The sequence below is a fragment of the Bos javanicus genome, chromosome 18 (genome assembly GCF_032452875.1).
Source record: "Bos javanicus breed banteng chromosome 18, ARS-OSU_banteng_1.0, whole genome shotgun sequence".
Lineage (NCBI taxonomy): Eukaryota > Metazoa > Chordata > Mammalia > Artiodactyla > Bovidae > Bos > Bos javanicus.
In genome coordinates this window covers 15,537,168-15,559,248 of record NC_083885.1, presented here as the reverse complement: position 1 = coordinate 15,559,248, position 22,081 = coordinate 15,537,168, and the positions used below count along the sequence as shown (strand labels likewise).

General features: G+C 50.4%; 1 protein-coding gene across 2 annotated transcripts in view; it reads right to left on the bottom strand.

Annotated features, from left to right (window-relative positions):
- Nucleotides 1-333: 333 nt before the first annotated feature.
- Nucleotides 334-22,081, bottom strand: part of GPT2 (glutamic--pyruvic transaminase 2) — a 34,898-nt gene continuing 13,150 nt past the window's right edge. For both annotated transcript variants that reach the window (XM_061387085.1, XM_061387086.1), the window contains 8 exons: nt 20,800-20,933; nt 18,422-18,665; nt 13,712-13,791; nt 11,943-12,079; nt 6,679-6,853; nt 5,042-5,197; nt 3,929-4,041; nt 334-2,755 (listed from right to left, as the gene is read on the bottom strand). In XM_061387085.1, coding sequence (XP_061243069.1) covers nt 2,665-2,755; nt 3,929-4,041; nt 5,042-5,197; nt 6,679-6,853; nt 11,943-12,079; nt 13,712-13,791; nt 18,422-18,665; nt 20,800-20,933 — 1,130 coding nt within the window. In that variant the 3' untranslated portion in view covers nt 334-2,664. The remainder of the gene's footprint in view (nt 2,756-3,928; nt 4,042-5,041; nt 5,198-6,678; nt 6,854-11,942; nt 12,080-13,711; nt 13,792-18,421; nt 18,666-20,799; nt 20,934-22,081) is intronic.

Here is a 22,081-nt window from a genome sequence, read left to right as displayed (position 1 = left end):
AATGAATGAAACCCCTTGTCTGGGCAGCTGCTCCTTACCCCCGGCCTCAGGGCTGTTTCTCCAGCTCCCCCTGCCTGCCTGGGTTCCCCTGCGAAGCTGCTGCTAGTTCTAGTTCGTTTCACTCCCATGAGAAAATCAAGGTCTGTTTTCATTTGAACAACATTCTATTTTAAAAGAATACATAAGCAATAGAAAGTAGCCCAGGGTCCTTAGGGTTGATGCCTAAGAAGAAATGGAAACCGAAGGGCTGTGACTTAGCAACATAAGACTTCAGGTGTAAAATCAGTGACGTCCGTTTGGTATTCAAAATACAAAGAAAGTTAAACACAGTCACCATTTTGGACATATATTTTATTGTTTAGAAATTTCCATCAGAGCTATCATGAAGTACCTTTGTCAGGAGATGCCTATGAGAATCCAGACTGGAAAACGGACATGTAGGCCTGTCAGCTCTTCCTGCAAATTCACAAACACGGGGACAACCGGTCTGGCCACAAGGTCATGGACTACCACAGTATAGCCCAGCATCCCCCCAACTCCTGTGCAGACCTAGATGAACAGCAGAAAACCTTACACGTACAGATTTAAAGTGCAACCTCAAACGACAAACAGCTTACTCTGGTGGTGCCCAAACAAGACACCACAATCTGCAGAAAATCACATCTATCATGATCAGAGTTCCTACCTGAATCAAGTTAATCTCCTAAACCAGCTAGCTGACCTTATTAAGTATTTACTTGTTTTTAAAAGCAAACCAATGTATATGGCATCTTTTTTAAAAAATCATGTAAACGTTGCAAAGTTTTTAGGGGTTACTTATAATCTGAAGAGATTCATTTAAAAAAACTACTGGACTTGTTAAAACTACAAATACTAACCCCAACTCCCCCCCCATGAAAAAAGCAATTGTTACAAAAATATAGAAAATATACTAGCATCTACTATTTAACCTTTTCACCAGAAATCTCAAGCTCTGGGATACATCCTGGCTTATATACCATCAACAAGCACAAGTGCAACTTTCTCGAAGTTTTAAGGAAGAAAAAGTTCTAAAACATTCCCTTTGTTATTTGAGATTGTGGCTACTTTCTTCATAGGGGCTGTGATGCTAGTGGACAGGGGCAGTCTGAAATTTCCTACTGCATCCCATGCATGGACCTGGCGTGGAGATTACAGGACAGGAGGCTGCTTTCAAAGCTCACTCCTTTAGCCTCTTCAGATTTCTCTCTTGGGTCCCTTCAATTCCACTTTAGGACTTGCTGGATCCCCTGACTCCTGAGCTGGCCTTGGCTTCTCAGGGAAGCCCACCAGGGACGGCCCAGAGAAGAAGGCATAAGCCTGCTGCGGCCTGAGGTGCCTACTTCTGGGGAGTGTGGGTCAGGCTCCCCACCCAGGTTTGCTCATGGCAGGGAAGCTGCAGGCTTGGGGGATCATCCCCCACCCCTACCCCCAAAAGATGACTGATGCTATGAGCCTGCATATGAGCCTGCTGGAGGGGAGCCAGCAACAGATGTGGAGGCAAAATACTTTACTTATAGAACACTTTTATAAACTTTGAATCGGATCACATGTTCAGAGCAGCCATGCTACCAGGCACTTGGACCAATTAAGAGCTAGGATAGGGACCAAATTCCGCTTGGTCCAAAGAACAAACACTACAGGAGGGGCATGTGGTTTAACTGTCTTCATGTCTCTAAGGATACCCTCCTTCACTAGGACATTTTCTGAGTTTCCTTGTTCTACTATTGCCTAAAAGCTCCCTGAAGCCCTTGGGTGAGGCTGGCTGTTGGGTAACAGTGGGATAGATCCACACACCATCAGGCAGAATCCCCCATGACTGAGATATTGCTGGGCTGATGAACCCCGTGCTCCTGGAGCTCAGGGAGACCTCAAGATGGGTGTCCCAGCCTAAGAAAGCTCAAGAGAACCCTTCACCTGCAGCTCCCCTGTGGGCAGAGTCCTCACTACCTGCTGTGTGCTCCCGGATGGAGGCCTGGTTCACCTTGGAGCCTGGCTCACACCCACGCCTCCCCGGCAGGACCTTCTGGCCTTGGCCATAATCCCCACACCCACCACCCCCTAGCCTGGCATCTTGTGCTGCTACCCTCACCATTCCTGTCTGAGAGCAGGATGCCTGCCTCCAGGTCAGAAGGATGGCCCTCTCTGGGCCTCCAGTGGACTCCAGGCTCTCCTGTTTGAAGGAATAGATTTTCACACCGCTAAGGGTTTTATTTCACAGATCACAGCGGTGAGTTTGGGATTTCCAGTCTTCATCATGGTTAAGTTATACATTTCCTAATGCCTTGTTTCTGCAAACCTGAAGCAGCTCACCCAACACACCCAGGCTGTTTTAAACCCCAAATGAATTTTCCACAAGCAACAACAACAGACTCACATATGCTGAGTGAGTCCCCTCTACTTTGGCTGCATCAAAGAAACAGGGCTTCTGAGGCATCCCGATTCACATTTGCTCAGAAGAGAGGTGCTCCCAACATCAAGGCACAAAGAAAGAAGTGTCCTGGGGAAAAATGACGATGAAAGCGACCAGTGACCTTCATAAGGCCTGAGGCGGAGTCGCTGCAGGAGGCGAGTCTGGGCTGGGCTGGGCGGGCGTATCAGGAGGCAGGCCGAGGGCCCAGTCTCCCTCTGGGGCCCGAGGAGTCCTCACGCATACTCCTCCAGGAACTTTATGTGAAAGTCCTTCACCTTCTGTAGAACCGTCTTTAGTTTCTCCACCGGAGGAAGAATGGTCATTCTGTCAGGAAGGAGAAGAGCATAGTCGGACACGAATTGCTCTGGAGAAGGGGACAGGGGTGAATCTGGCAGGTCCCTCCTCTACCTGCAGCTGTGGAAACCCACAGTGCAGGCAAGCTTCCTGGGGAGGGACAGGCCCTGGACAGCACCTGGCACTCGTTGAACCACTTTCCATCATTCACATATTTTTTTAGCCAACTCATACATGTGAACAAATGCAGTAAGCTGGTGGCGGCATCTCAGCTTACTTAACCCATCCACCCATAATCACAGGAGGCCCACCCAACACTCTGAAAGGTACACAGAACTTTTCTCTGGAGCCGCCCCTACTCCAGCTAGACAAGCCTTTCCCGTCTCCACTATCAGTCTCATAGTGAGAACCTTCAGTCACAACTTCCCTCCAAACGAATCCCCAAGTTGCCATGGTAACTAACTCCTCCCTCCAATGCTGTCAACCTGCTTTCCATCCCTAAGGGCAGCTCTCAAGAAGTAACCACTTCTTGAGTGAGCCACAAATTGCCAAGATGAACCCAACTAGGGTGGAAAGGCTATCCACACACATTTGTCCATTGAGGGGCACTGCCCATGACCTTCACTGACTCAAAACTCGGCCCCAGGTGCTAAGCCCAAGACATTTCTTTTTTTTGACACCTGCTGCAGGAAACATTGGAGAGGCTTTTCAGAAACAGACCTGGCCTTGGTGGGAAGCCCTGGCTGAGCTGTTCAGCTGACCTGGTAGAGTCCTGTGCCTGTGAAAGGCGGCACAGCAATTTCACCGTATCTCAGAGGCAACATCTCAGCAGGTTTTTGGCTCAGTGGACAAGCTACTGAGCTCCTGGATGCAGACTGATACATCATGGAGTTGAAAAGGGACAAGGGGAGAAAAGAAAACACAGCACTGGGAACACCGCAGAAAGCTTGTGATAGATGGAAGCAGTGGAGGGGGAGACAGTGGTCAAGGAGATGACCGTGGAGTCCACCCACAGTCTTCCTTAGTCCCTGGGCAGGGTCTCGGCTATCTCTGCGGCAGGACAGATGGGAGTGGGATGAGTGCACAGGGGCTTCACACATCTCAGTCTCTGAAGTTGCCTTGCTGTTAAGAAGCCCAAGTTTCCCAAGACAAACCAGGACCCACCCCTCAGGGGTACCTGAGGGTGGAACCAGGCAGTGGTACCTGAAGTGGTAGGTGCCTTCCCTCTGCCCGAAGCCGCTGCCAGGCACGACACAGATGCCCGTCTCCTCCAGGAGCTTCATGCAGTAGAACATGTCAGGGGCCATCTTATGGGCCTGCGGGGACAGGGCAGAACTTAGGAGTCATTCCCGATTTCACACTGCACAGACACACCATTACAATCTCAAAGCCCAATATGCTTGACATGGTGGGTTCTTTCCCAGGGCAGGGCCCCTCCGCCCTCTCTTCCTGCGAGAAACAAGGCAGGACCCTGGGTACGCAGGCAGCTGGGGCCGGGAGCAAAGAGCCCAAAGGCCACTTTGGGACAGCTGTGGGCTGTGGGGCTCCTGCTGTCCCCTAGGGAGTGCCAGCCCGAGTCCTGTGTGCCGTACCCCCACAGAGTAGCTCCCCAAGCATTGGCCTTGGCCTCCTACACACCAAGCCAGGGCCCTGCGGTCTGTGCCCAGGGGAACCTTAAGGAACAAGCCTCTCGGGGCCCTGCTGATGGTGCTTCTCACACTTCAGTTTGCACAACCAGGCCACCTCTTAAATAGATTCTTGGGCTCCAACACCAGGGATTCTGATTCAACAGGCTGAGGGATGGGGCCTGATTTTGAATGTTTAACAAGGTAGGTTAGGGGGTGTGAGGACACTTTCAGAGATACGGCTCTGGCCCTTGATCCTCAAACCAGGGTCAGTGGCACCACCTGAGAACTTATTGGAAATGCAGAACCTTGGGCCCCTCCACAGACTTCCTGAACCAGAACTGCCATTTTTCACAGGGCCTCGGGTGATCCATGTACACATTCGAGTTTGAGAAGCGCTACTGTAGGGTACGGTGGCCAGGCAGAGGAGACAGCTCTTGATGCTTCTCCAGTTTCTATTCAGTTTTAAATGCATCACATCACACCTGGGTCTGCCCTCACACCCACCCCATCACCACAGCGGCTGCAGGGCTGGGTCTCCGGGAGCCCGTTATCTTTATCTGTTAAGTACCATCTGACCAATGGATACACCAAGTTCAGAGCCTCAAGGGTCAGCACTCATGCTCCTCAAGTCAAGAAAGAGTTCCAAGTGAACCTGCTGAGAGAGCCAGCCCGACCCGGCACCTCTGACCTGAGCTGCCTCCATGGCTTTCGCAGGGATGAAGATTCGAGGAAAGGCGTACATGGCCCCCATCAAGGGGTTGCAGTGAATTCCTGGGACTTGGTTAAACATGTCTTCTGTCAGTTTAGCTTTTTTGGCCAAATTACCCAAGACGGACTCTTTTTCCTAAGGAGACAGAGAAAGCATAAGAGTCAGCATCTCCAGATACCATGGCTCCAGACACTGAAAACCATCCCTTCAAACTAGGGCGTCCGGGCAGACTGGTGAAAGGCAAGCTGATGTGTGCTTGAGCAGCAAACCAGGGAGGCCGGCAAGACACGTGTCCCTCTGCAGAATGTCCTCCACAGACACTCAGCCCATGGGGTGGCCATGGGCCCTGGGCAGGGGCACATGAGTCACAAGTAGGTCCTAAGTAGCTTGTGTCATGGGTTCTACTCTCGTACCAAGACGTCATTTCCGAAAACAAGAAAAACCAGCCCCTCCCCATCAGCCTGAATGAACTTGGCCCTGGACGGAACATCCTAGAACATGCTTCCAGGAGACAGCCCCACCATCTAATTCTGGGGAGCTACCCTTCCCCCAATCCATGTGACGTGCTGGGGCCATGTGAAGTGCAGGCAGAGCACATCAGGGACAGGCTGGGAGCTTGGCACGCGGCCAAAGATGCAGCAGGCAGCCCAACACTTGTGCAAGCACTGCTGGACCGGGGGTGAAGCGGTGTGCCCTGCGGATGAACGAATCACAGAACACAGCATGTACACGCAGTGGGACGTTGCCCTGCCTTCCAAAGGAAGCACATTCTGACACACGCCATGGCAGCGACAAACCTCAAAGACACCGTGCCGATTGAAATAAACCAGCCGCGAGATAAATGCTACACATGAGCTGCCTAAAGCAGTCATATCCGCAGAGACAGAAAGTAGATGAGAGGTTACCAGGGGCGGGGGAAGGGGGAAATGAGGAATTCTTGTTTAATGGGTACAGTTTGAGTTTGGGAAAGGGTTCTGGAGATGGATGCGGGTAATGGTTGGACAACGTGAATGTACTTTATTCACTAAACTGTTCAGTTGAAAAAGATCAGAGTGGCAAATTTTATGTTCTGTGTAATTTGCCACCATTTAAAAAGAAAGATTTTGAATCTAAAAGAGCTGGGAGCTGACTTCTTCAATAAGTTCCATTTGTGTTTAAACTCGTTAGAGTTGGGTTTTTGTCACCTGCGGTTGAAAGGGTCTGTCTGCATCACTTCAAGCTACAAGGACATCTGGTTAAGCCACAGGCAGGTCTGCGGTCTAGAATCAATGGCATGCTCATCCATTCCCCCCTTTTACTTTAGTAACAGAATCATCACCCCCTTCCCTGCCCGCTGTGTCCTCAGGACATGAGGCCATTCCCTCTGAGCGCCTGCCCTTCCGTGGTGCTCACAGGTGAGGAGGAGGAAGAGGTGCCCACACCCACCATGCGCACAGTCCTCCCACTTCAACCAGCTACACCCTGAGACTTAGCCTTACTGGGGTGGGTCAGGCACCATGTGGAACCACAAGCGTGCCCTGGAGCTCATCTGGAGACAGGCTGGCCACGGAGACTATGTATGGTGAATGCCGGCCACAGCAGTGATACGGACAGGCCATGGGACGCAGCCGACTCACCCTGCTGAACTGCTCGAAGGATTCCTCTCCTGGCACCGGGGGGTTCACAACGATGTCCATGGCAGCCTGCCCAGACACTGGCGGGCACAGACGCACCGAGAGCAGCTTCACCAGCTGGCCCTTGATTTCAGGGTGCAGGTTGATCACCTCCATGTAGCCTCCTCTGTAGCCACACCTAGAATGTCGAAGCGGGAGAGAGGACCCACCAGTCACAGAGAGACCTCTACTAAGTGCACCCAGCCGGCCAGAATCTCCTGTAACCAGCCCCATGCCCAACACTGAGCTGCCAGGTATGGCCAAGTTCTTGCCAATGGAAAGTGAATATAAGTGACATGTGCCAATCCCACATCACTTCCTTAAAAGCATGCAGTCTTGTTCCTTTCTCCCACTTCCTAAGAAAGGCAGACACCAGAGCAAGAAGCCTCAGTGCTAGAGATGATGCCACATGTTGAGAAGACAGAGCCAGCCCAGCAGCCTATCTTTGAATGACTTCGTGGGGTAAAGCCAGTCCCAGACTCCCCCTGCCTCTGAACTGTTATCACAGAGACACACTTCCACCTTGTTTGAGCCACTGGAGTTTTGTTTTTCTGTCATTTTCTTTCACCCTTCTAGATTGTCAAGCCCCTGCTTGAGTCATATAGCAAATTCCCATTGGCTATCTATTTTACATATGGTAATGTAAGTTTCCATGTTACTCTCTCCATAATCTCACCCTCTCCTTCCTCCCCTCCCGCCATGTCCATAGGTCTGTTCTCTGTGTCTGTTTCTCCACAGCCACACTGAAAATAAACTCATCAGTACCATCTTTCTGGGTTCCATATACACGCATCAGTATGCGATATTCACATTTCTCTTGCGATATTCACATTTCTCTTTCTGACTTACTTTGCTCTGCATAATAGGCTCTAGGTTTGCTCACCTCATTAAACTGACTGAAATGCATCCCTTTTTATGGCTCACTAATATTGTATGTATGTACCACAGCTTCTTTATCCATTCATCGGTTGATGGACATCTAGGCTGCTTCCATGTTCTAGCTGTTGTAAATAGTGCTGCAATGAACATTGGGGTACATGTGTCTTTTTCAATTTTGGTTTCCTCAGGGTATATGCCTAGGAGTGGGATTGCTGGGTCATACGGTGGTTTTATTCCTAGTTTTTTGTAATAAGCCATTATCAGTTCAGTTCAGTCACTCAGCTGTGTCCGACTCTTTGCGACCCCATGAACCGCAGCACACCAGGCCTCCCTGTCCATCACCAACTCCCGGAGTTCACTCAGACTCACATCCATCGAGTCAGTGATGCCATCCAGCCATCTCATCCTCTGTCGTCCCCTTCTCCTCCTGCCCACAATCCCTCCCAGCATCAGAGTCTTTTCCAATGAGTCAACTCTTCGCATGAGGTGGCCAAAGTACTGGAGTTTCAGCTTTAGCATCAGTCCTTCCAATGAATACCCAGGGCTGATCTTCAGAATGGACTGGTTGGATCTCCTTGCAGTCCAAGGGACTCTCAAGAGTCTTCTCCAACACCACACTTCAAAAGCATCAATTCTTAAGCGCTCAGCTTTCTTCACAGTCCAACTCTCACATCCATACATGACCACTGGAAAAACCATAGCCTTGACTAGACGGACCTTTGTTGGCAAAGTAATGTCATTATACTTAGGGTCTATAAGTCTTCTATAGTGAGCCGCTGTACTTTGGGGCCTTTTGGTTATAGCAGCTTAGCCTGACTGCTAACTAGTATCATACTAGCTCTGCTCGAAAGGGGCATATGATTCAGGCCAGGCACCGCTTGCACAGGTTCAAGAAGTGGGCATGTGAGCAGCAACCTGAGGATTTTGCTTCAACTTTCTGATGCCTGACAAAGCGAATCCAAAGGAAAGCAGAGCAGGGAATTCCCTGGCAGTTCAGTGGTTAGGACTCTGTGCTTTGACTGCCAAGGGCTCACATTCAATTCTTGGACAGGGAACAAGATCCCATAAGCTGCATGGTGTGGTCAAAAAAAGGGAAAAAGAAAAAAGAGGAAAAAAAGGGAGAGGGGGTAGGAAAGCAGAGCTGAGAAAGAAAACAGGACAAAGCCAGGAGTAGAGAGAGAGACCCACTGACATTTTTAAGCCCCCTGATTCAACTTTACTCCTTGACTTTTTACTGATATGGATTTTTTAAAAATTCATTTATTTTTAATTGAAGGATAATTGCTTTATAGTATTGTGTCGGTTTCTACCAAACATCAACGTGAATCAGCCACAGGTCTACCCATGTTCCCTTCCACTGGAACATCTCTCCCACCTCCACCCCCATCCCACCCCTCTAGGTTGTCACCGAGCCCTGGCTTGAGTTCCTTGAGTCACACAGCAAATTCCCATCGGTTATCTACTTTACATACGGTAATGTATGTTTCCATGTTACTCTCTCCATACATCCCACCTCTTCTTTCTCCCCCTGACCCTGAGCTGCGTCCGTAAGTCTGTTCTCAATGTCTGTGTCTCTGTTGCTGCTCTGCAAAAAGGTTCATCGGTACCATCTTTCTAGATTCCGTATACACGTGTGAGTCTATAATATCTGTTTTTCTCTTTCTGACCGACTTCACTTTATATGTGTTTTTTTTAAACCCTCTTTCATGTTGAGCTTCTGTTACTTATTGCCAAAAGGATCCTGACTGATACAGAGTCAGATCTCATGAAAATAAGCTGAAATCATTAACAAAAGCAACAACAACAAAAAACAACTTTCAGAAGCAAATCCGCTCCATTAGCCATGCTTCCTTCTCTGGACTGTGACTGATAACATTCAGACTAATGACCACAGAAATAATGGTATCAGCTACCTTCTTCTGTATGTGCACCACACCCACCCAACTTCAGACCAGCTGATACGATGAGAACTCAGCAAAACACTTTTGGGATCAGGCTGTAGAAAGAACTGGCAAAGACTGAGCCCCATCTGATCCATCACCTGGCCTTTCCAAGGCAGGAAGATAAATTCTGGCCTCTTGGAAGGGATTTTCGTAACAAAAGTTGAAAGAAGAATCTTCCTGCTTTACCCTCTGCTCATAAGCAGAAAATCAAATTGGGTAAATCAGTCCGAGCCTAGGAAATCAGGATCTAAGGGCAACCAACTCGGGTTACCAATATCCAGAGTAATCAATATCACAGATGGAGCGATGGGTAGGTATGTAATAAACACACTTGAGTTTGAAAAATGAGTTAATAGAGAACATATTTGTTTAAGAAAAGCAATATACAGCACATGAAAGTTTAGCAAGGAGGCACCACAGCTACCAGGGTAAACCAGAAAGAACAGCATAAACCAACTCCTGCACACAACAAATACAGCCAAGAACAGCTGGGCAGCCATCCCAGGGGATAGCTCCTTGCGTGTGTGTGTGTGTGTGTAAGTCACTTCAGTCATGTCCGACTCTTTGCAACCCTATGGACTGTAGCCCAGCAGGCTCCTCTGTCCATGGGATTTTGCAGGCAAGAATACTGGAGCGGGTTCCCATTTCCTCCTCCTGGGGATCTTCCTGACCCAGGGATCGAACCCGTGTCTCTTACATCTCCTCCACCGGCAGGCAGGTTCTTTACCACTAGCACTACCTGGGAAACGCCCTTGACCTGGTCAATATATTTCTTGGAGCTTCATAGTTACACTGGCCTCCAGACCCTCTCCCCTACCCTGACACCTGGCACACAGTACGACTCCCACATGCTGGGGAATGAACGTCCTTGGCTGTAAATGCACGGGCCTGGCCATCTCAGTCTAGTTTGCAGCTTCCTCCTCTCTGCCCCTAACTTTTGAGCAGTGACGGCCGGGCCCAGTCCCTGGACCTCTTCTCTAACTATACTCCTCCCAATGAGATGTCTAGGCTCGGAGATCTAACTAACAACTCAAACACTGACATCTCGTAAACTTCAATCTCCAGCTGGGTATCAGCCCTGAGCCACAGACTCACATATCCACCTCCATCTGGACATCCAACAGGCATCTGCAAATTTTACACATCTAAAACCAACTTCCAAATTCCACCCCAAAACCTGCTTCACCCACAGACATCCTCATCTATTGAGGGCAACTCTATGCTTCCTGTTGTTTGAACAAAAAACTTGGGAGTCATCCTTGACTTCTCTCTCTCACACCCTCCTTTTCGTCAGGCAACACCCATCAACTTCACCTTCAAACATACCCAGGATCCAACATCTCCCCACGTTTACCCTGGCCCCAAGTATCTCCCCTGGACTCTAACAGCCTCCTGACTTGAGTGCTTGCTTCTTTCCTGCCCTCATCACGCAGCAACCAGGAGAAGTCACACCTCTGTGCAAACCCTCTAAGGGCTCCCATCTCATTCCGAGTAAAAGATGACCTAAGTGGCCCAGGCGCTCTGGCCTCCTGTGACTTTTTGGTCTCAACTGCGCCACTTTCCCTCTCACCCTTTTCTAGTCTCCTTGCTGCTCCTCGAACAGCTGCTCCTTCCACTCAGGGCCTTTGCAGAAGCGGTTTCCTTAGACGTCTGCATAGCTCCCCACCTCCCCTCCCTGGGTCCAACTCTTTAGTGACCAGACGCCGCCTCCCTGCATTCCTACCTCTTCTCTGATTATTTCTGTCTTTGACACATCGTGTTCATTTGTCTATTGCCTCTGACCTCACTAGAGCATGACTCTGAGGGCAGAATGGGTGTGGTTTGCTCACTGCTGTAACCTCACTGTTGAACTTCTGAACTCATAGCAGATGCTCAATAAATATTGGCTGAATGAAGAAAGGGTTGAAGCTGACGCTCTGGCCCCACAGGTCACAGGGTGCTCAGGCAGGGTGCATACAGATCTCCCACACACACAGCTTGGCCACTGGCCTGACAGCATTTGTTCATTCAACCTGCCATCCCTGCCCCTCAGAGTTCAGTCACGTGTCAGCAAGGGTGACAAAGCTGGCAGAAAACACTAGGGCTGGAAGCCGCTGCAGGTCCTGTATTCATTTTCGTCACAGCCTTATTTTACACGAGCCCTTGCATAGGGGATGCCCTCACACCAGTGCACTCCCCGTGGGGAGACATGGCCTGCCTCCTCCTGCTTCTTAGACCAGCTGCGGCTGTAGACGAGAGTAGCCACCTCTGTCCAGCAGGTTGAGGCGGGGCAGGGTGGAGAAGCAGTGGGACCAGGCAGCCCCGGAGCAGCGGGAGGGAGGCGGGCAGCAGGTTGAGGCGGGGCAGGGTGGAGAAGCAGCGGGACCAGGCAGGCCCGGAGCAGCGGGAGGGAGGCGGGGCACATACTCGCCCATGTAGCCCTTGGAGGTGGAATGGAAGGAAGCGAGCTCCACGTTGCTGGAGTACTCAGGCCCCATCTCATAAAGCACCTTCTTAAAGGAGTGGAATTTGCAGTCCGAGGAGTACACGTTGTCCTGGTACACCTGCAGGAGGGGACAGGACAGGGACAGTCAGCCACGTGCCCCAGAAGCTGAGCCACCCGGGCTGCAGCCTGGGCTGCCTGCAGTGAAGCTGGCCTTAGATATCACATCTAAGCCAGATGTGCCCAAGGGAACCTTCCAGAACAAGCAAGGGCTGGGGGGGGAGGGCACGGGCTGGATGCCCACTGGATTCTCCCACATTAGCCCCACATAGTCTCCAGATCTCCTTTCTGCCTCATGTGCCAGTGACACCCGGCTGGCCCGAGCAGGCTTTCCTCCCAGAGCGTGACGCTCACCCTGTCAATAAGATGAGTGCTGAAAGCAGTTCACGGACCCGTCCTCTGACCTCCCCATCCGAAGAGCTAACCGTGCTCCTCAGTGCTTCACGGCACTCACCCAGCTTTCCATCCACCATCACCGTCATTCTCTCCTCCCTGGACTGAGCAGCGCCTACACCTCTTGTCCCTCCCCGTCTATACAGTCTAGCAGGCACGCGCTCCATCTGCCCCGGGAGATGAACTTCCCATGCCCAGTTTGGAGATCAGGGAAACCGAGGCTCTCTGAGGCACTGTAGGTCAGCAGGAGGGTCAGGCCAGCTCAACCTTCAACAAGCCAGGCAGAGCTCCCTCCCCTCCCCAGCTCCTCCATGGCCTCTCCCTTCCCCATTCACCCCCCCTCGCTTCCCAGACCCTGAGTGAAGAGGTTCGTGCACCAGGTCACTCTACTGCCTCTTCTTTCCTTTAGAAATGAAGACTTAAGTATCTGCTATTGATCACAGCAGTGATTTGGTGGATAACCTCTGTGGTGGGGGGCTGCTAAGGAGCACAGAAATGAAGCTCACGTGCTAGAAGCTATGACTAACCAGAAATCACGCAGAAATGAAGTGAAAATAGGATTTGACAGGTCTTTAATTGCTTCTTGCAAAGCAGGAAAAGAATGGGCAGGTTTGTCTCCAGATCTAGGGTTCAGGAAGCAGCGATTCTGGGGTTGATAAGATTCCCCTCCTCACAGGACACAGCATTCAGCCCACCCAGCACCCACTCTCCCTTCTTGAGAAAGGGGCCCTTGATTTGCTTCAAGGAACATCCTCCCCAGCTCTCTATCTGCACATTTGGGGGCATAGGGGGAGCCCCCAACCCTTGCCTAGGGCCTGGTCAGTCTGCATATTGCAACCACTGGGCCAGAATAATCAGTTCAGTGATGGGTGTTTGACCTAAACTGCACCAGTGAAGCTCAGTTCTGAGCTTCGTTGAAACGACCAGGAAGATAAATTCTGTTTCTAGGCTGGGAAGATAGCAGGCCCGTGTTTGAGGCCAAGGCAGCAGGATGGAACAAGAGGAGCTGGAAGATACGATTCGAGTCCCTGGATCCAGCCCCAATCCTGAGATCCCACCACCGCGTTAAGTTTAAAGTAGTTTGGGCTAGATTTTTGAAACTTATAACCAAAATTCCAAACCAACATGGGATGATTTCAGTCACAGTCTCACAGGTTGTTTAACACTGAACATCCTCAACCTTGTTAGAATCTCTCCTCCGATATCTAGAAAGTTCTTTTGTCTATAGAACAACAGACCTGGTTCCCTCCCCCAGAAGAGAAAGCACACCCTCACCTCTGAGAGCCCAGGCTGCTCTTACCTCATCAGCCAGGAGAAAGAGCTTCTCCTCCCAGGCAAAGTGAATCACATCTTCTATGCACTTTCTGCTCTGCACCTGACCTACAAAGTCCCAAACAAAAGCAGAAGGAGGTTGTCAGGGTGTTTCATTTGTCCCTAGGTGAGAATTCCAACCAGAATCACTCAGATGTCTGTGTTCCCTCGTGATCTTACAGGACCACCCTCCCTAGCTGCTGTCAGCCTCCAGGGAGCCCCTAGGGTCAGCTCCGTCCCTCTGACTCACTTAAGCCAGGTATGTGTAGGGAGTTGTGTTTCACACCCAACTTTCTTGTTATTCTTCTCAGAGGTATGTGTGTGGAGGGGGAGGAGGATATATGTGTATTATTCTGTGCTAGAGGACAAGAAGACACGGACGTATCATAAACAGCAGGAAAATAAAACCAAAGGAGCTAAATCATCCAGCCCCGCTCCCCTCCTCCCCCCTCAGCAGCCACACCATGAGAAATGCACCGGCCATACCTTCTCCCCACACAAGCTCCGTGAGGCAGGGACAATGTCTCTGGCCCAGCACCGACCCTCAAAGCCGGCATCCAGCAGGGCCCTCCCTAGTAAGCACAGGGGAAGAAGTTCTAAATGAATGAATGAGCCTGCCTACCAGCTCTGGCTTCTCCAGTGACCATGTGGGAGCTGTGCCTGCTGAGGACGCTGGCAGGCACCCACGGTGTCCCTGCCAGGGTCTCCCTTCAGGGCTGGACTCATCACTCCATCCACCTTAGAGAAATGAGTGCCGGCAGCAAAATATTCACCCACCAGCTCACAGGAAATACTGCAGGTTTCAGTGGGGAAAGGAACAAATGCCTCAAGGTAGAAAGGAACCCTTTCCCAGACTTCCTGGGGCCCACAATGATGTGGCCCTGGGATGGTGGACTGGCTCACACAGCTTCTGGAAAAGTACTAGGCAGGCCTGCTGATGCTCACAAGGACATAAATGTGCACCTATGGGTGTTACATGTATGTATATTATCTACGTATGTCCTACGTATGTATGTATGTGCACATGTATTACTGACATATGTATCTACATCTTCATGCAAAGCAGTATGGAGAGTATATTACCTTTCTGTTAAAAATAAAAATAACTATATTCTTACCCATGTAAGAATAACAAGACTAAGTCTTAGAAAAATATATTGATGTATCTTATAAGAGCATGGTATGATTCAGCCAGGATTTCAGACATAATCTAAGCCACAAACCAGTTCCTTTACTAAGGGACCAACCTGTCCCTGCCAAACAAAGGCCGAGCAGGCTTCCTATGAAGCAAGCTCACGCTCTGGGAATTAGGAAGGGCAGCGCCCCTGGATGCTACAGGTAATCAGCTGCTGTGCCCATAGACACAGGGGCTGTCCATCCTGGCAGCCTGTCTGCCTACCACATGCTCCTGGTCTTCCCTTCCAGGGCTGCGATGCCACCAAGTGTACCCTGTTAGAATGCAAGCAAAGGTGTGAGCATCCAGAGTATCAAAGGTGTTGAGCAGGGTACATAATGCCAGTTTAGTTCAGTTGCTCAGTCATGTCCAATTCTTTGCAACTCCACGGCCTGCTGCACACCGGGCTTCCCTGTCCATCACCAACTCCCGGAGCTTGTTCAAACTCATGTCCATCAAGTCGGTGATGCCATCCAACCATCTCATCCTCTGTCATTCCCTTCTCCCCCCACCTTCAATCTTTGCCAGCATCAGGGTCTTTTCCAAAGAGTCAGTTCTTCGCATCAGGTGGCCAAAGTATTGGAGTTTCAGCTTCGGCGTCAGTCCTACCAATGAATATACAGGACTGGTTTCCTTTAGGATTAACTGGTTTGATCTTTCAGTCCACGGAACTCTCAAGAGTCTTCTCCATAACGCCAGGGGGAGTGCAAGAGCCGGGCCTCAGGAAGCCAGCAGCCCAGGAGAGGAAACGAGACCTGCTGTGCACAAATAATCCCCCATGTGACAGATGCAAACTGTGGGACAAGGACAGAGCTTATTTCTCTCCAGTGCCTGGGACGAAGCAGTCACTCAGAACAGGCCTGTGGAGCAGAAGGAGCCACATAATCTCCAGAGGGCAGGGCATGCCTGTGCCCAGCAGGGGGAGACGTGTGCACACCACAGAGAAGACGCAGCTTTGCTAAAGGCCCCAAAGGCTGCGGAGGGGTCTTCCAAGTGCCCCTTGCCAGAGGGTGGGCCAAGGGAATGTCCCACACACTAATGGGGATACCTGTTGCTTACACCAGCCCAGAGTCCTGCCCTTCTCTGAGCAACAGCACACAGCTGTCCTAGGGGAACTCCCTCTCTTTAAACTCCACCAGGGACAGAGACCCAGCCAATCAGTCTCAGTGATTTAACTAGGTCAGGCACGGGCAGGTGTCCCAGTGTGGGCCAACAGAATCTGGCCCGGGGCTTCAGTTGAAACCAGGGGTGAGGCGCCCTGTGGGGGACGCTCAGCTGCTGGGCACTGACTGGACCTGTGGAAGGCCACTCCCAGGATAGGTGCTTCCTGAGGATTCCAGCCCAGAGCAGAGCTGGGTCATGGCCTGAGGTTCCCATGACGACGACGTTGATTCAAGCATGCTGCTTTACCCTGGACTTCACAGGTCCACTCCCTTCAAGCCTCAAGGTGAGTTTCTGTCTCGAATCCCAAAGAGCCCTGTTAGCCACTAATATCCCACTCCATGTCGACACCTTTCAGACAAAGTGGTCACAGTGTGTGGTCCAGACGAGATACATGGTCATCACAGGTAGGTCTCCATTTTCCATCCTCCATCCTCCAATAGCTGCTTTTCACACATTAAGACCCCAGAGGGGAACTGCCTGGTGGTCCAATGGTTAAGACTTGATGCTTTCACTGCTGGGGTTCAAGTTTAATCCGTGGTCAGAGAACTAAGATCCTACGGCTGCGTATCACAACCAGAAACTAAAAAAAAACCTCAGAGAGCAAAACTAGCCTAAGCCTGCTTGTAACTTATTTTTTAGAAAAACTGCTTGTTGTTGTAGTTCAGTCGCTAGTCTCGTCCGACTCCTGCAACACACCAGGATTCCCTGTTCTTCACTATCTCCCAGAGTTTGCTCAAACTCATGTCCATTGATGCAGTGATGCCATCCAACCATCTCATTCTCTCATTCTGTTGCCCCCTTTTCCTCCTACCCTGGATCTTTCCCAGCATCAGGGTCTTTTCCAATGAGTCAGCTCTTCACATCAGGTGGCCAGAGTACTGGAGGTTCAGCATCAGCTTCCAATGAATATTCAGGGTTGATTTCCTTTAGCATTGACTTATTTGATCTCCTTATAGTCCAAGGGACTCTCAAGAGTCTTCTCCAGCACCACAGTTCAAAAACACCAGTTCTTCAGTGCTCAACCTTCTTTATGGTCCAACTCTCACATTCGAACATGACTACTGAAAAACTGCTTATATTAATACCACACTCACATGACCCCCACTTTGACCCCAAATAGGAAAGTCTCTGGTGCAGTTACTTCTCCCCAGACAGCCAGAAGATATATGTAAGCTTCTGGTCAAGAAGTTACCAAGCCTACGATATAAACTAGGTATACAGAGTATTTCCTAAGATATAGGATCTACTACTCCAAGTTTGGGGCCAGTAGCATCAGCATCACCCAGGAGCTTGTTAGAAATGCAAATTGTCAAGTCCCACTCCAGCCTGATTATATCAGAATATCTAGATGTAGGGCCCAGCAGTTGTGTTTTTAACAAGCTGAAGTTTTAGAAGCATCATCCAAGGGCAGTGCTTCTCATCCTCAGTTACACAGAATATCGATGCCTGAGCCCCTTCTCCAGGGATTCTGGGGTGTGGCCTGGCCTCTGGCATTTTTAAAAGCTCCCTTTTTGATTCTAATGTGCAGCCAGGATTGAGAACTCAGCTCTGTCATTTTCCTACAGTACCCTGGTTAGGTCCCTCATCCCTTCCCCCAAGCAGTCGGTGTGAATAAACCAGGCGAGCAGCTGCGCCCATTTTCTGCACCCAGGAATTCAAGTGGAGCTTTCAGCTGATTGAAGCATCATTTGATGTTCCCAAGGAGCAGATTCCACAATCAACTCCACCACGCTTTGGCCCTGACCCAGTTTATCTCAACAAAGGAGGAGAGAGGAGCCCTTGTTCTCGGCATCCAAATAGCATCTGGGGCACATGAAGCCAGCAGCCTGGAAAGATCAAAACAGCCAGAACTGTGCATTTTTTTTGTGAAGAAAAATATGCAAAATTAGGAGAGCTTTCCAACTTCTGGAAACAGGTTTTTTTGGTTTGCTTTTGTTTTTAATATGGCATTTCCTTTTCAGGCCTCAAAGTACACAGTAATGCTGTGTCAAAGAAAAACAAAAACGCACACACCAGCAAATCTAAAAACTGGTTCAGAAAAACAAGTAGGAGTAAGGGTAAAATTAGGCCTATAATTAACGGTGATGATTTGTGTGTGACCTCAAAGAGTAGGTTCTTTGTACATGGACGAACAGGAAAAAGAACTGGTCTTAATTACAATACAACCCTGCCCAGGAAAATGCCTGTATTCCTAAGATGGCTGGCAGCCAACTTTATGATCTTATGTTAGCAAATCTGGAGTTGGATTGGGAACCTGGGAGCAAATAAGACTTCATTATTTCTTAGCTCTTTAGTGTCCAGACATCCAATACACCAGCCACCCTGCTCCCCAAGAAACTGGCGAGGAAGTAAAGCACAGACCTGTGGGGTTCCCGGGGTTGATGATGCACAGCACCTTGGGGTTACAGTGCTCTTTGGCCTGCTGCACGGCCCGCCGGAGCTCGTTCACATTCAGGGCCCAGCAGTTGTCCTCATCCAGGTAATAGTTCACCTGGATGGCATCGAGTTCGGAGATGACCGCTGAGTAGAGTGGGTACTGCGGGATGGGGATCATCACGCCTGTCCGTGACTTGCCGCCCCCGGAGACCAGGATCTTCAGGATTGTCTGCAACAGAGAAGTCACGTCTTACAGGGTCACTGCTACTTTCCACGCCCAGGGGCTGAACAGCGGCAGAAGCCAGAAGACCCCAAACCCCGCCTTTCACCAGTCACCCAGCGCCTGCCTCCAGCACAGCCACACGTGGGTTTCTGAACTCCCCTGAGTCTACCTCTCCTCCTCTGTAAAATGAGGTCTGCTACGAGGAATAAGCAAAATGTTTTAAAGCTTTTAGCACAATGCATGGTACCTAAAGACTTAATACCTGTCAGTATTTTTAAAAGAGGTCTTTTAAAGAAGTAGCCCAAAAACTAGACCTGCTCAGAATTATTGTGACCTCACCCCTGAAACTCATTATATATGTCTGGGGTGCAGCCTGGAATCTGTCTGATCACTAACTTATCAGAGCCCAAGACTTGGAAAGACCAGTGAACAAAGGAGTGTGAAAATGGGATAAAATACCCAGCTTCTGCCACCAGGTGGCGCTTCAACCTGGCTGTTTCCAAAATTGAATGAGCCCTAGGTTTACAGGATTCCTGAGAAATCAGGCCTGAGGAGTCCTGTGGGGCATTAGTGGGGGTGGCAGTAATTCACTGAATTAATAAGCCCAAACTCTTCTGGGTGAGTTTTACTTTTCTAAGCCTTACATGAAGACTTAGCGCCTTTCTCAGGCTCAGTTCCTTGCTACAACAATGCCAGTGTAACGGCTTGATTCTTTTCACTAAATCTTGAAGACTCTTCCCCACACCTGCCTCTGGAACCTCTACCCATACCTGGGCTTCTCTGGGAATGGAGAGGCGCCGTGATGGCAGTGTACAGTGGAAGATGCCGTGGCTGGGGGCCTGAGTCCAACACTAGAATCTCCAGTGCCTCGAGAGGCTCTTAACAGCAGGCAGACCACCTAAGGTTTCTGGGCCTCAGTTTCCTCCCGGGCTCAAGGAAGAGTTTAATGCACTTGAGAGGCTTCAGCAAAGAACGAAATCATTTAATAAACATCCAAAACAAGAGCCTTGGAGGTCAAGAGACACAGACAAACATAACTTATTAAAAGAAGGGAGGACAAGTGAGCGGATGGCCCCCAGCACTGACTGGGCGTGGGGGGAGGGTGCTGGAAGGAAACAGGCTGCAGGTGAACCTCAGACCACAGGTTCAGCCCCTTCTCCTATCGACCCCTTGATACCAGCCCCTCTTCACCTCATCCACGGCTGATGCCCAGCCCAAGCCGCCTCTTCTCTTGTCTCCTAAACACTCTCACATCTACTATGCTCCCTCCTGCCACAGTTTAAGCTTAAGAACCTAAATCTAATTATGACCCTGTCTGCTTCAGATCCTTCAGTGGCTCCCACGGCTCTTAGGACAACAATACCTTAGGACTCAGGCTCCACCTGCCTCCCAGCACGTTGCTGGTAACTGCCCCTCCCCACGTGTGCTTGCCCCGCAATGCCCCATTTCCAAACATGCAGCCTCCTTCCAGCCCAAGGCCTCGGCACATGTTGACCTTCTGCCCTGAATCTGTCCCTCCCTGCCTCCCTGAGTTCACATCTACGCAGTCTCCAGATCTCTATCTGCTCAGCCTTCCTTGGAGAAACCTTCCTGCCCTCACCAGCCCAGGTCAGAGTTCCTGCTGCTCCCTTCTGTTAACACTTTGTCCTCATCCAGAAGAGAAACTGAAAGCTTGCGATCTGACATGTATTTATGTGCTGTTAGTGCTAGTCGGATCCAGTACTGATGTCTAAGCAGAGACCAAATGTGTTTGGTTCCCCATGACTTCCCCGCACCTGGCACAGTGCCTGGCAGAGGAGAGACAGCATATATGCTGAGTAAGAGAAAGGCTGATGCCAGGAAGATCACTCTCAAGTGCCCCGTGACTTCTCCCAGCTGGAGGAGGGAAACTGAGGCTGCAGGAGTGTCCAGGTTCACAAAGACTGAACACAGTAAGGAAAGCAGGCTACCATTTCTCTAAAAGCTGCACCACTTCTCTAAAAGTTCAGGTGGGGCAGACAGCAGGGAGCAGAGGGTGACCAACCTCTCTGCCCAGGCCTGTCCCCCCTTTCACAGCCCACAGGCTCACGCATCGGCCCTAACGCGCAAGGCTGTTCATGTGGGTGAACAGTGAGCAACAATGAGCCGCTCCGACACGTACAGAGATGCCGTCACTAGCTCCAGTGGTCAGGTAAATGTTATCCGGGTCTGCAGGCACACCGCCATCTCTCCTGGTGATGTAGGCAGCTACATCTTCACGGATACAGTTGACGCCCTGGCTAGCACTGTAAGAGCCTGTAAGACAGCAAGCAAGACAGTGACTAGAGGGAAGATCTGGCTCCATGCAGTCTGAGATATCCATATAATTAACTGGGGGTGGGAGGCTGGGGGAGGTCAAGGAGTCTCAGTGGTGCCCTATTCCCACGGCTCTAGGTTCTGGAATTGTGGCAAGCTGCTTAACCACCTGTCTGGGCTTCATCCACCCATCCTGTCATCCCTCCACCTACCCAAGCGTCTGCCCACTCATCCAACCATTCGCTCATCTGCTATCCATCCATTCATCCACACACCCACTCACCTGCCCGCCCACTCACCCACCCATCTGCCCGTCTGTTCATCTACCCACCCGAACCTACTTATACTTCAAGCATTATTCCAGGCCCTGACTTCTAACCAGTTAAATGGTGCTCATACCTGCTCTACCCACCCTGCTTGGCTTTACATGCCTTCCGCGACAGCACGAACCATTACAGCTGGGACTGCTATGGTTTTATCACTGCTGCCTACACACGGTTCCAAAGAACTTGACAGAAGGGTCACCCCAAAATGGCACCACCTGCCATCCCAGGAATCTAGAGCCCTGACAGGCACTAACCACAGGTTCTTTGGGGCTGCTGGGCATGACGCACCTACCCTCACCCTATGGCAACAGCATGCTCAGGCCGCCAGTTAGGAGCCAAATCCAAACCACCAGTTAAAGTGAAGTTCAAAAACAGCGGTGACCACTTTGGGCTTGGGAGTATTTTCGGCAAAGGGGCACACAGGGGCCTTTTGTGGCGCTGAGAGCGTTCGTTGTCATGATCTGGGCACGGGTTACACAGGCGTGCACGCACAGGTGCTGTACATTAGTATCTGTGCATTTACTGTAGGCATACAAATGTTTTCAGGATGTCAGGCCACTACTTACGTTTTTGAAAAAAACTGAAAATAGGTGCCTGCACATGCACAAAATCTTTCTAGAAGGAGACTCAAACTGGCGAGGCGAATTCTCCGGGGACATGAACCAGGAGGCTTGGGCTCAGAAGTGGGAGGCAGATCTTTCACTCTATATTCTTTTATCCCATTTGAGTTTTATACCACATTTAAAGAAAACCAGCCAACTTCCTCCTAAGGACTGCAACAGCACCACCAGGAGGCGCCCGGTTTAAGGGCCTGTGTAGCAC